The sequence below is a fragment of the Ochotona princeps genome, chromosome 24 (genome assembly GCF_030435755.1).
Source record: "Ochotona princeps isolate mOchPri1 chromosome 24, mOchPri1.hap1, whole genome shotgun sequence".
NCBI lineage: Eukaryota > Metazoa > Chordata > Mammalia > Lagomorpha > Ochotonidae > Ochotona > Ochotona princeps.
In genome coordinates, this window is record NC_080855.1 from 19782481 (window position 1) to 19797329 (window position 14849).

At 41.3% G+C, this 14849-nt stretch overlaps 1 protein-coding gene across 1 annotated transcript; it reads left to right on the top strand.

The window, feature by feature from the left end:
- The first annotated feature begins 1565 nt into the window (after positions 1-1565).
- Positions 1566-12724, top strand: ANKS4B (ankyrin repeat and sterile alpha motif domain containing 4B). Its single transcript, XM_004586803.4, has 2 exons — positions 1566-1867; positions 10790-12724. The coding sequence occupies exons 1-2, from the start codon at positions 1704-1706 to the stop codon at positions 11874-11876; spliced, it is 1251 nt and encodes a 416-aa protein (XP_004586860.2). The 5' UTR covers positions 1566-1703; the 3' UTR covers positions 11877-12724.
- The last annotated feature ends 2125 nt before the right edge of the window (positions 12725-14849 follow it).

The window sequence follows — 14849 nt, forward strand, 5'->3', positions numbered from 1 at the left end:
GGAATTTTTCCAAGGAAATACCGACAGTGCCAGGATCTTAGCCGCTCTTGCCCCCCTTTTTTCAGTTCCAATGTTTTGCCATTCACAGAAGACTAAATCCAGTGCGTAAGTACTACTGAAGCCAGGAAACTCCTTTCTCTTCCTTGTCTTGCCCTTCGATCCTTCTCCCTCTCTTCCATAATTGCTTTGCCATTTTTTTTTTGCCTCCTCAATCTCCTCTTCCTGTTTTTCTTCTCCTGATCACAGACTCTTTGATTAGGATCTTACTTCAAATAACCCATCTTTGAGAAATGTTCTCTCAAGTTATGTGTATTTTTTCTATTTCAAGAACCATTAACGAATATAATTGTGTCCAGATAAAAAAAATGAATCATGTAAAACTGAATTGAGGATCAAGCATTGTCTTTTTCTCAAAGTATCCACAATCGCATGTGGATATGTTGCTCTTTCTAGGGGGAAAAGTCTTCTTTCTTTCTTTTTAAGACAGACAGCACTGCCCTTCACAGTGCTTTATGCTTTCAACTGCTATTCACACAGAAACCAGAAAAAGGAATAAATAGGAACAAATAGGAACCCTTGAAGCCAATCAATCTTGTGGAAAAGCTAAATGAAAGTTCACGCTTCTTTCAGAGTGGGCAAATAATTTATAAAGACCATTGACTAATAATTATGTTGGACAAAAAGAGATAGGAAGAATAAGCTGTTGCAGACTTCAAGAAACATACTTTCATACATTTTATAATAATATTGGTGGATTCAGGAGACCAAAATGTGTAATGCAACCTGCTTCAGGCTTCTGCCTTCTGTTACAGTCGGTGAGACCCATCCCCACTCTGTCTGCCCTGCCTAAATCGGAGTTCCTAATCCATTGAGGTCTCTGTCTTCTGTCTCTCTTTTCTTATTCCTTTTCTTTCTTTTTCTGTTTTTTTTTTTTTTTTTTAAACAGCTGCGCAAAGGCAGAGCAGCTAGGTAGGGGATGCCAGCATTACAGGTAGCAGCTTAGATGCCTTGCACCATCTACAGGGGCACTTGATGCCCCAGTTATGATGCTGCTTGGGGATGCCACATCCCATACTGAGGTGCCTGGTTCAAATCCCAGCTTCTCCACATCCCATCCAGTTTCTTGCTAATGTGCAGCAGGTATTGCCTCAAGTACGTGGATCTCTACTACCCATGGCTCCTGGCTTTGGCCTGATCTCTGGCTCCTGGCTTTGGCCTGGCCCAGCCTTAACTATTGCGGGTATTTAGGAAGTATTTAGATCTCTCTCTCAGTGTCTCTCTTTCCCTTTGCCTTTCAAATAAAATGGAAACAAGCAAAAAGACTTCTCCGTTGAACTAGACTAATTTTGAAAATTTTTGAAGTTGTTTTCTTCATCCCACACCTAGATGACCAATATCACATTCAGAACTCACACACATGGACATAAAAAGTTAAATATGCCTCAGAATATCCAAGATGAAGCAGCAGGCTATAATATTCAGCAGGCTTTAATATGTGACATCAAGGCCATACCAGAAAGGCCTAAGTTCATGGACGTGGGCCTTTCTGGTTCCCTTCCATGGAGGGAGGCTGCCATGAGCTTTGCCCCTGTGTGACAGTAATTCTTGTAACTGATTAACGAGCTGTGTATTCAGGCTCTCCTGCCAACAGGCTGCTGTGCCTGGGGGAGAAACACCTGGCTAACCTTTGGTGAGCAGGAAAGATGTCCACTCGTTACCACCAAGCTGCTAGCGATAGCTACCTGGAACTTTTGAAAGAGGCTACCAAGCGAGATCTGAATCTTTCTGACGAAGATGGCATGACTCCTACTCTCCTGGCAGCCTATCATGGGAACTTGGAAGCCCTAGAAATAATATGCAGCAGAGGGTAAGTTTAACCCAGTGGTTCCTTGTGGAACACAGCGTTAGTGACAGACTTTTGGAGTCAGCAGCAAGGAGGTAGAGAAGTCCATGCAAACACTTGCTGTCTCTCTAGACTTTTCAGAGAGGGGGAAACATGTGCCAAGGGATATACGTCTCCGACAGTGGGAACTAGCACCACAGGAGTGGCTCACTGTTGAGCACACACGGAGAAGAGATCCTGAACTCTAAGGTGCGGTTAGCTGCCCTGCGTGCGGCAGAAACAAGTTAATTCTTTGCTTTTAAAATTCTTTCCCCTGAAATTTAAATAGAAATCATGGTTCTACTTGGTTTTGAATTCTCAACCTTGGTTGGAAGAAAGGCTTATTTTTATTAGAAATTTTCATAAGTGCTTTTAAAATGCCACAGCCTTCTGTTAACATTCAACCCCAGTGAAAGCTTTACCAGAAATAGCAGACACACACAACCACCACCACAACTCCAACTTTTAACCTAGCACCTAGCTAGTTCCTCTGTTCTACTTTTTCTGTTACTAGAGGGATTAGGCAGTATTAACAATTACAACCCAAAAAAGAGTAGAGGAAGAAAGGAAAAAAAGGTGTAACCAACAAGGCCAAGTCAATTCAATTCAATAACCATTTATTTTGTGTATGTTATGCGCCAGTCTTTTCGGGGATATTGACAGTAGTAAGAAAGATACAGTGTCATTCATGGTGATCAGATTGGAGAGTGGAGGATATGTGTTACAGAAATTAAAGCAAGAGGGGCACAAAATAGCCCAGACTAATCTATCCCAACCGCAAGTTTTAGGAAAATCTTTACTAAGGGGTAAGTGTTTCAGTTGAGATTGAAGATGAGAAGGGGTGAAGATGAAAGGGTTTCCCCCAAGACGAAGTATTGTGGAATCTAGGAACTGAAGAGATTAGATGTAGCTGGTCTTGGTTTCCATGGGGACAGGATAAGGAGAAGAAAGCAGACCATGTCACCAATATCCTGTGAACACTGTTAAAGGGTTCTTAAGGGGTATACTAGGGACCTGGAGAAGTTATGTCTTGGGGTTAGGCAGGAGAATCATCAGGCAAATTTATGTTTATAAAATTTGTCCAGGGAGTTGTAATGAGGGAGAATGTGTCCAGGGGCTGTTTTAACGGTAGAGATGAAATGACTGACTATGTCAGTGTCAGTGGGAATGAAGAGGCATGGCTGGATTGGAGTGGCAGTTTGGATGCGGACCCAAGGATTGACTGGTATACGCAGGTAATAGAAGGGGAAGGTCAAGGCCCCCAGGTTCTGACGTGGTCGACTTGTGGGTGTTGACACTCTGTTGAACAGTGGGGTGCTTTTATAATAGTGAGAACTGAGGCCTGAGAGATTTGAGGCCCTTGTGGAGGACTGGAAAAAGACGCTGACCCAGAAAATTAAGCCACATGTATGTAAACAAAATATAAAGGAAAAAAGTCCTGTAATGCTATGAAATTAACATTTATATGTTACATGTGATTACCACATTTATATATAGATGCAGTGTATATGATGTACATGTGTCAATATGTACATCAACACTTCTTATATGAATTTCAAGGACTTAGTATTCTAAGTCAATAAATACATTTCTTAGTCATTCCCCCTTTTGTACATATACTTGCTTTATCCTAGCTTGAAAAGTGCTACGATGGGGCCTGGCGGCGTGGCCTAGCGGCTAAAGTCCTTGCCTTGAACATGCTGGGATCCTATATGGGCGCCGGTTCTAATCCCGGCAGCTCCACTTCCCATCCAGCTCCCTGCTTGTGGCCTGGGAAAGCAGTCGAGGACAGCCCAATGCATTGGGACCCTGCACCCGCGTGGGAGACCCGGAAGAGGTTCCTGGTTCCTGGCTTCGGATTGGCACAGCACCGGCTGTTGCGCTCCCTTGGGGAGTGAATCATTAGACGGAAGATCTTCCTCCCTGTGTCTCCTCCTCTCTGTATATCTGCCTTTCCAATAAAAATAAATAAATGTTAAAAAAAAAAAGAAAAGTGCTATGATGAGCATTCAATATAAACATTTTCTCATACATTTTCTTAAAAGATTTATACATTTTTTATTGGAAAGTCAGATATACACAGAGGAGGATGGACAGATAAGAAGATCTTCCATCTGCTGATTCACTCCCTTCGCAGGCCACAAGCAGGGAACCGGATGGCAGGTGGGGCGGCCAGGACAAGAACCAGCACCCCTGTGTGATTCTGGCGTGTGCAAGGTGAGGACTTCAGTTACTAGGCTATTGTGCCAGGCCCTTCTCACACTTTTTTGAGACTCAATTCTCTCAAGTGAAATTTCTGGGTCAGCTGGCATGCATCTTAGTCTGTTTGAGCTGCTCTAAAAGCACACACACACACACACACGCTCACTCTGAATAGGATAACTTAACAAAGCAAAGAAACGTAGAAGTGCAAGACTAAGGCTGTATCACTTTCCGTCGTCTGATGAGAGCCTAGAGACTGTGCTTTGCTGCTTCTCCCTATGGGAGGAATGCTGTGTTCTCACCAGGCAGAAAGGAAGGAGAGGGGAGCTGAGGACAGAGGACACAGGAGAATTCCCTCCGCCAAGCCCGTTTACTAGGGTACCTGGTCCTGTTCATAAGGGTGGAGCCTGTCAATCAAGCACCTCCTAAAGACAATACCTCCTTATGCTATTGCTTTGAAGATTGAATTTCAGCATCAATTTCAGAGAGGACACAAACAAGCAAATCACAGAAGCAAGTGCGCAATTTAAAGACTGATTGAAATTGGCAAATTGTGCTTCACAACATAGGTACTCATTTTGCCAACACGATAGGCACAAAATGATACATCTGAGTGACTTTAGTTTTCTTTGGTTACTGGTGAGATTGGGAATTCCTTTTATGCTGAAAGAGAGGGAGAAAGAAACAGTGAGCTTCCATCCATTGGTTCATTCTCCAAATGCCCACAACAGGTGGGACCAGACCAGGATGGGGCAAGAAGTTGAGAATTCATCTATGAGTTGAGCCACCACCACTGCTTGCCAGAGTCTACATTAGCAAAAAGCTGGAATGTGGGGTTAGAGCTGGAGTTGGACTCACCCATTCAGATATGGGACACTGGCATCTTAATTTCTAGGCTGCCTGTGCTCTACCTCCCATTTTGATCATAGCCAGTTGTTAGGGAAAATGTGAAATCTAAGTACTAATTAGACTAAAGGGGGTTAAAGAAGAAAAAAATTAATTTGGAATCTATTCATTTCCATCTGATTGTATGTTTAATATTAGTTAACTAATTATGTTAACTTGTAGTACCCAAGCTCAGCTTTGAGAAAACATTTTCTTCTAAAATTTAAAGACAGAAAGCATTCATTACACTGGAATTCTGAATTACCCCTGCCCGTGTTTGAGTTTGTTTAGTTTTATTTTCTAAAAAGAACATAACTTTTATTTCTCTCTGATTCCTAAGGGAGTATAGATTTACTGTAACATTTCACATCAGACTGGCAATATATCTGTCATGAAAGGAAAAAATCGCACGCCAGTTCTTACAATCATTAACTTATGGATACACGGCATAGATGCTCCATGGCTCACAGCAACACTGCGTCCCAACGGCACTTGTCATTTTCCTGCCGGGCATCATAGCTTAGCAACACAAGGCACTGTTGTTTACCCTCACGGTCACACAGTTGAGAGCTGCTGTTGCTACGGGGACTACCCAGACTCTATCTACAGAGTATCCTGTTGGCATTTTGCTAGCCTGGGCAGAGATGAGCATTTGAAATGCAGTTTCTAATGAGTTTGTGTTACCACTTTTGTATCAATGGAAAGTCAAAAAATTGTTAAACAGAGCCATCACAAATTGGGGATCATCTATATATCCTTCTGGACTTATTTTGAGGCCCCAGCAGACATGTAACTTTGTTTTTTAAAAGTCCTACAACCAGTGCCGAAACCTTCCAATTTTTTTAAACAATATATTACAATCCCTTTGAAAAGTTGAGATACATTCCACTGTTTTAGTGACTCATGACATGATGACTTATAGTTTAATCACTATTTTTAAATGGCAAATAAAAATAGTATGTATTATGATATAGATTATGATTGGAGATATTATTTATTGCAGAATGGCTCAATCAAGCAAATTAACATTTGTATGGCATCACATACCTATCTTTTGTGTCTGTATGTGTATGGAAAAAATACTGTATGATGCTTTGTTATTACCAAGAGTCACCATATGTACAATAGATCTCTTTTTCCTCCTAACTGAAATTTCGTCTCCTTTAACACTTCCGTAACTCCTTGCCCTCCCTAGTTCTATGAGTTCAACATTTCTAGAATCTGTCTAAGTGAGATCAAGCAGTATTTGATTTCCTGTGCCTGGCTTATTTTATTTAACACAACATCCTCCAGGCTTATCCATATAAATGACAGAGTCTCCTTAATTTTGAGGCTGAATTGCATGTTGCTGTGTGTAATATCGTATTTTCTTTATCTAGTCATTTGTTGATAGGTGTTTAATAGTGATTCCATGATTTATTCAGTGCCTACACATATTTAGTTATTTCTTAAATATTTACTTATTTACGTGAAAGTATAAAAGAGAGAGGGGGGAGATGTTGGAATTGAGAGAAAGAGAGCGAGAGAGAAATCTTCCATCTTTTAATTCACTTCCCATGTGACCCAGCAGTCAGGGTTGAGCCAGGCTGAAAACAGGAGCCTTCAGTTTCATCAGAGTCTTCTGTATTCGTGGCAGGGGCTAAGTATTGAGCCTTCATCCACTGCTTTTCCCAAATCATTAGCAGGGAGTTGGGTTGGAAGTTGAGCAGTTAGGATAGAAATTAGCTCCCGTATTGCCAAGCCCATTTACTCATTTTTTAAAACGATTTATTTTATTTTTATTGGAAAGGCAGATAAACAGAGAGGAGGAGAAACAGAGAGAAAGATCTTCCATCCAATGATTCACTCCCCAAGGGAGCGCAACAGCCAGTGCTGTGCGATCAGAAGCCAAGAGCCAGGAGCTCTTCCAGGTCTCCCACGCAGGTGCAGGGTCCCAAGGCTTTAGGCCGTCCTCGACTGCTTTCCCAGGCCACAAGCAGGGAGCTGGATGGGAAGTGGGGCCACTGGGATTAGAACCGGCCCCCATATGGGATCCCAGCACGTTCAAGGCGAGGACTTTAACCACTATGCTATCGCACCGGGCCCATTGACTCATTTTATTTTGACAATGGTTATAAGTCAAGTTGGAATGAACATTTCTACTTACCAATCTTTACCCAAAGATCAGATATTTCTTTAGGATAATTTCTTGACATTAGGAATTTGTTGATATGAAAATTTGAATTTGTTGATTTACAAGGGTGCCATGTTTTAAAGACTTATGGCAGATATTATACAAGGAAATTGGATCATTCTTCCTCCAGTGATAGTTCTTCCCTTACACTCCTATTACAATCAAGTATTGTTATTTTATTTCATTGCCTGTCAAATAGGGAAAAAGTTAGAAACGTATCATTTAATTTGCCTTTCTTTGATACTAGTCCAACTAATTCCTTTTTATGTAGAGAAAAACACTTTTGAAAGACCGCTCGTTTTCTGAGAACTTCACAGAAAAATCAATTCAACTTCAAAAGAAGAAATTGGAATGGAACAGATGCTTGGAGTAATTTGATTTAAGCTGATTGTGTATTTAGTTGCAATAACACCAACCCAGCTTTAAAAGCATTGCTCAAGTGCACTAATCTACCAATTATTCAAAAATCTCTCCAGTGAATTTCTCTTTGGGAAAAAATACAGGGGAAAAAAAAGTCAACGCTTGGATTCAACGTAACCCAAGGGAACCACAGAACATCAGTGTTGGCTGCAGATTGTCAGATGCTGATCGCGAGACTGGGCAAGTATTCACATGAAAGGTGACAGGGACAGAATGCAGAGGGACCCCACGAAATGTGTCAGTAGAAATATTTAAAATTATGCTATACATAAACTTGGAAAGTGGTCTGTAAAAAAGGGATTATTTATATATAGAAACAGCTTAAATGTAGTAGGGAAATCAGCAAATTTAGAATTTTGCACTGACATTTTCTCAAACGACATTACTTTTGGGATCCTCGCAGGTTTTGTCCATGCCATTCCTCCTTTCTTGAGATCCACTGAGTTGGCAAACTTCTACTATTCTATGACCTTAAGCAATTGATTTAATACCTTGTCGTACCACTGCTACAGTTCACGCCTCCCAATAATTTCCTTTTCAACTTTCTTTTCAATCTAGGGATTATTATAGGCAAATTTAATCAGTCTGGTTTTGGTTTCCGTTTGTAGTGACATCTTGGATGTTTTACACAATCCCTTTTGTGTTTAGTGTACTTAAGGAGTCATTTGAATCTGGTGTTTGCTTAAAACAAATACAGTGAAATCACGTTTGGGGACAGGGTGAGGCATTGTGCTCCTCTAAGATGCTTGACTGTGCTAGCTTTGTAAAGGACGTCTTCAATGTGGAGCTGCTCAGTCACACTGCCTGATCAGAGCCATCTTGAGAGGGGCTGCCAGCGAAGCTGGGTTATTTCATATTTACTTTCCTTAGATTCCATTTCACTTTATTTCCTTACTTTGTTCTTGCCCCCAGCTCCATGCACTCTGGACATGGTGACAGAGACTCCTAGTTCCCCAGGCGTGCCCTGTGGTATTCACTCCATGCACGCATCTGCTCGTGTGCTTTGCTCTCTGCACAGAAGGAGATTGCCAATTGCCAACTTGCCAGTTGGATCTAGCCCACAAATGTGTTTTATTTGGACTTCACTGTTATTTTTCCTTCAAATTTGAGCCAACACTTAAAAAAAATTGCACGTGAAATTCCACATCCCTGGCTTTGCTTGAAAAATGGACTCTGCGGGAATATTGTATCTGCTTTCATTTAAAGTAGCATCAGAGACAGGGCGCTACTACTGTCCTTTCCACACAGAACACACACTTCACCATGACTTTGAGGGAAGAACAAAGTTGGCCCCATTCAGTCACTTTCAGTATCTAATTGGTTTCTTTGGGCTGGGTTTGAGACCAGCTAATAATAGATGACACAAAGAAGGAAAAGACCTAGACTTTGCCTTCAGGGAATTATTATCTAATGAGGGAGACCAAGCATAAAGATTTGGCATTCAGACTGAAGGGCTATTGTGCTGCAGAAATTTACTAGATGGATATTAGGACAAAAATATCTGAATTTAAGGATTATAAATTTAGATGCAATGGAAATGCTAACAACAAATGTTTCTACACAACTCACTATGCATCGTTTTTCTAATGCTTTGTGCCTGTTAAGTTACTTAATTAACATTGCAACTCTTTGGGTAGAATTTTTATTCCCAATTTACAGACCAGAAATCCTAGAAAAGTTCATTTAAGCTTGAAGCATTGTAGCTGGTAAAGTGGGAAAAATTGGAATGTGTTAACCTAAGGTGATGGGTTGTGTTGGAGACAATTAGATTTGAAGACCCAACAGACCCAAGTGTTAAGCCTGTTGGCATCACATCCTTGGCTAATGCATAATGTTCTCAAGTCTGACGTTACTCCTGTGATAATTATCCCTTTCCTCTTTAAGTTGGGGGATTTTGGTGGACACTGGTGGGTGGACAATGAGCGTGAAAGTGCTTCACAATTGAAAAGCTTGAGGCAGGAGGGGTTACAAATTGGTTTCATCTAATGAGAGGTTGCCGCTCTTCTCATTCTGTAGTGAGTCTAAAAATCATCCAGGAATCTTTTTAAACTCTAGATTCTGATTTCAGTAGGTCTTGGTTGGAGTTGCAGATAGTACATTTCTAACAAGCTCACAGGTAATACTGCTGCTGTGGCTACTGGTCCAGGAGCCAACCTTTGAGTAGCAAGGGGTGGAGGGGATTATATAGTACATGATCAGGTCAGTTACAAGCGTGTAGACCTATTCTTCGGTTTCTATACTCTATTCTCCAGAAACGTTAAGAGGACTTCTCAGTTTCTCTCTTGTGTCTTTCCCTGGAGTCTGCACTCTCCCAGGAGAGCGAGGCTGATATCTTGGGAGCAGGGTTTCTAGTAAACACTCATTTTACAAATCACATACATGATACTGGAATTAAGCTGAGGAATAAAGGGAAGTGTTTTATCGTTTCTATAAATAATGGTTATAGCAAGAACTGTTTCCCATGTACCCAACATCTATTCTTCTCTTTTTTTCTTGCTGATGGGTACACAGTTTTGTTCAGATATTTACTTTCTTACAAATAACTCAGAGGAAGTTAGCTATAGTATGGTGGGGTCACCTCTTATTAGCTTATGGGAAGTTAAGTGCAACTTTTGGAGGGGAAAGTTAAATAGTGATTATTAGAAACAAAATTACATATATATCTGTAATAAATAAAGCCCTTCCCTCGGTAATTCAAAAATATACAAATGCACATGTCTTCCAAACTCTGCATCCAAATACTGGTAGCTTGACATTTGCCATGGTGACAGGATTTATACAATAGAAACTGGCACATGATATGAAAACAAACCTTTGTTTGAGTTTCTTAGGTGAGTTAGTTGTTATAAAGTTACCAGCCCACCATAGAAAAATCCTATACTTAGATTCAGGGGGAAATTCTAATTGAAGTGACATATGGTACTGTATTTCCCCTTCCTTAGGCATATGACCCAATTCTGGCCAAAGAGGCATAGAAATTATTATGCTAGAGAATTTCTTGGAAAGATTTTCTCCTGAAAAAGAGATACAGAGTAGAATTGCGTTTTTCTGGACATGTGATATCTTGATGTAACATTTTTGGATTCACAGCGTCTGACTTACTGTCAAGGCAGTAGAGACATGGTTGCATCACTATGCATTTTGTTCTTTATTTTTTTGTTTTTCTTTACATCTCATTTGCAGAGGAAAAAAAAAAGCTTAACATGTTTTTCTATTCTCTCTTCCAGAGGGGATCCTGATAGATGTGACATCTGGGGAAATACTCCTCTCCATTATGCAGCCTCCAACGGCCATGCCCACTGTGTCTCATTCCTCATCAAGTTTGGGGCCAACATCTTTGCCCTGGATAATGACTTACAGTCTCCACTGGATGCTGCTGCCAGCAGGGAGCAGAATGAATGTGTGGCCCTCCTGGATAATGCTGCCACTACCCAGAATAGCATAAACCCCAAGAGGGTCACAAGGCTGAAGGAACAGGCTCAGAAGAATGCCAGGAAGCAGATCAAAGAGTGCGAAAGGCTCCAAGAGAAGCACCAACATAAGATGGCCCGTTCCTACAGTAAGGAAGAATCTGGGACCCTCTCTTTGTCCAAGGGCACCTTCTCCAACGCATCTTTTTCAAGTGCTTCTGCCTCCAGTACATTCGGGTCACTGTCTAAGGGCATTAAAGACACTTTCAAGTTAAAGTTTAAGAAGAACAAAGACACAGCAGAAAAGATGGAAAAGGAAGATAGAATTGGGCAGAGGAACGTGATGGAAGTGTTCAGAGAAGAGGAAGAAAACTCTTTCTTAGAGGGCTTCAGAGGGAAGCTCCAGATCTCAGCAGAGGAGGGCAGCAGTGGGCAACATGAATCCATTCTCAATCGTCCAGGTCTAGGAAACATCATTTTTCGAGGAAACAGAGCATCAAGCCTTGAAGATGTCTCAGACAGAAAGAGGGAATTGGGATTTCAAATGCCTGTGGAATTGCTTCAGAGAGGAGAAGCAGAGGCTGATGAAGCCGAGGCTGATGAAGAGGGAGAGGACATCAGGCCCGAAGATGATCTGCCCTGGGATGATGCTGAAGTGGAGTGGGAAGAGGACGTGGCCAACGCCACTCCCCTGGAAGTGTTCCTGCAGTCCCATCATCTGGAAGAAGTCCTCCCCATCTTGATGAGAGAGGAGATTGATCTAGAAGCTCTATTGCTTTGCTCTGACGAGGATCTTCAAAACATCCAAATGCACTTAGGTCCCAGGAAGAAAGTTCTTAATGCCATAAATAGAAGGAAGCAAGTACTGCAAGAGCCTGGGCAGCTGGTTGACACCAGTCTCTGATGGAGAGGGGTAGGTCCACAGAGTGAGCTCACATCACTGAGAAGCACTCCAGGCAACGTCCCTTCTCTACTCCATGCCAGGCCATTGGGAATGGCTCCTAGGATTTTAGAGATGCCTACCTGAGAAAGAAGTCCAAATTTTGTCTGGGAAATTCTCTGTACCCCATCCAAATAAACCATTACCCAGATACTGAAGATGACCTATGAACAAGAAAAAGGCGTTTTTCTCCAATTGTCTTTTTTATGTGTGTGGATGAAGAAAGGGTCAAATGGATGACAGAAAGGGGAAAGAAACTTTCTTCACTTTTCTAAATTTGGGTTTAAATGTACAATCCCTCATCATACTGGTGTGCTGCTTACTTTCTAATCATCATAGGCTGGGATTCTAACTCTGGTTCTGCTGTTGGCTCTGTGACTTTATCTGACGGTGGAGACTACAATTTCAACGGAGGCATCGGCTTGAGGCTTGATGCCCAACTTCAGTGCCTCTAACCTTTTACTACACTTGATCTTAGCCAAAAGGCCGAGAAGCAATCCATCTAACCTTTTAACAGAGTTTTGCACGCCCGCAAATAATGGAAGTGGGTCTGTCATACTCCTAGCTGAGACGCAGAGTGGCAGGTAGGAAGAGTAAAGAAAGAAAATATAAGGCACCTGTCACAAATTGAATCGCACCCAAAGTGCACTTAATTCATCAGTGTAACTGTTTTTGGAGAGGGCCTTTAAATAGGTGATTAAGAATAAATGAGATCCTAAGGATGCGTCCCTAATCTCATGTAATTGGTGTCCATATAAGAAAACGATGCTAAGGATGCCTGTTGACACGGAAAAGGCCACGTGAGGACACAACACCGTCTCATAGTGGCCATCTGCATGTGAAAGAGAGAGGCCCCAGGAAAAACCAAGCCTGACATCTTCCCAGTCTCAGACCTCCAGAACTGTGAAGAAAGAAAACATAATGTCTAGTTTGAACCACTCCACCTGTGGTGTTTTGTCCTGGTAACCCTAGAACAGAATTGTGGTTCCTATGCAAGAGGGCAGGGGAAGAGAAAACAGAAATGGAAAAAAAAATGTTACCTAATGCCTTTTCTAGGGGTGACACTTGCAAGTTAAAAAGGGAAAGAAAATCTAGGCTTATTGTAGAGAGAAATTTGCTTATAAAGTTTGACATTTCCATGCATATATTGTGCATATATCTTTTATTGTTCTTTATCACCATTGCTGCATGTCTGAAAATGTGTTAGTTTCTACACATAAACTGGACATAGTATAGCTGGATGCAGCCAATCTGGCTTTGAATGGCAATGCCAATTTCAAACTGAAACCCTGCTGAATATCTAAGCTTCATTGGATTTTTATGGCCAGGCTTACCTCAATTGGAATTTACTAGTGATTGTGTCTATAAGATAGAAACAACTGTTTATCTTTGGCACACTTTTGTGGACTCCAAGAGGCACTAAAGAAATAAGTTCAGGGAGGATCCATGGGCTCAAATGTGATGTATAATTGGCCCAGGTTTCCCCAAATGGATGAATTCAGAAAGCCTGTAACTCATTGACTAAATGTGTTGCATTGGGAGATAATTATATTTACAGATACTCTGGTTAATTGGTTTGGGATCAACTCAAAGTTGTATTTGTCTTCAGCAATGTGCACAAAAGCAGCTGGGCTGATAGCAAGCATTCAGGATCGTCTACACTTGCCTCTGCTTTATCTCATTATTGTAGGTGTCAGGATTGGCCCCTCCACATAGTCCCCAGAATCTTTCTGATGAGGTACCATTTCCCACTTCAAGTTACATCACAAGGAGAGACTAATCAGTTCAGTTGGAAGAAATGAGCCTGACTATGTAACTTAACCCCTTGGAGGGGAGATATTTGCTATTATAGGAGGTCCCTGTGGGTCCCATCAGACACTTTCATGTTCTTCTAGGCCTCTTCAGATTTACAGAATTAATAAGTAAGAGTTCTCCCAACTTCTTAGCACTGAAAAGACAGCACTTTCATCAGACAGCATTGTTATTAAAAAAAAAGGCTTTATAAAGGCTTATATAATGCTATAAAAAAGTTTATACACGTTCTAAAAATCTAAAACTTTCAAATTAAGTGGCAACAAAAGGGGCCCAAAAGAAAATGTGTCTCCTGTAGGCAATAAATAGATGGGTTTTGTTTTTTTAATCCAGTCTAATACTCTATGACATTTGATTGATGAGTTTAAGTCATTTACATTAAGGGTTAATTTGGATGAAGGGTAATTTGGTCCTGCCATTTTAGCAATGGGTTGTTAATTGATTTAGTCTTCCATTGTTACTTTACTGGGATTTTCTCCACATTTGCCTTTGGTTTTGCTGGGTGCTGTTCCTCTTCTCTGTCAAGAGAACATCTTTTAAGTATCATTAAGACTCACCCCTTCTTTATACCAGTAGTTTGTATGGAGAAGTCTTTCTAGCTATTCAGGTGGTCTTCTGTTTGCCCGTCCAGATCTCCTCTCTTGCTATTTTACACCTCACCCTCACTCTGTTCTTCAGATGGTTGGCTTGGGCAGGTCACATCACCAAGCTCCCTTGCTCTTGTGGATTCTTGTTGATTTTGCCCCAAGGGAGGTAATACCAAGAGACTAGAGAGTAGAAGAGAGGTATTTATTCTACCTGTTTCTTTCTTGTGGGAAAATACCTGCCTTCCCTCAGCTACTGTCTGGCAGCCACTGCTACAGCTTCTGTAGTTGCTGTCATCCATGTGCTATTCTTTCAAGCTTAGCAGTAGCAGCAGCTTCCTACTGTTGCTAGTCTCAGGGTGCTATGTTCTAATCTTCATTAAGTTCTCTTCAATCATGCTATCTGTGTCCTCTATTTCCTGCAGATATGCTGTTCCTGAAAATGTAGTATAATTATTATATTCACTCTTACCATCTGGACTGTGTGTTCTTCAAGTGGTTGAAGCCTACTTCTTTACAGCTGTATCTTAGCAAAGTAACA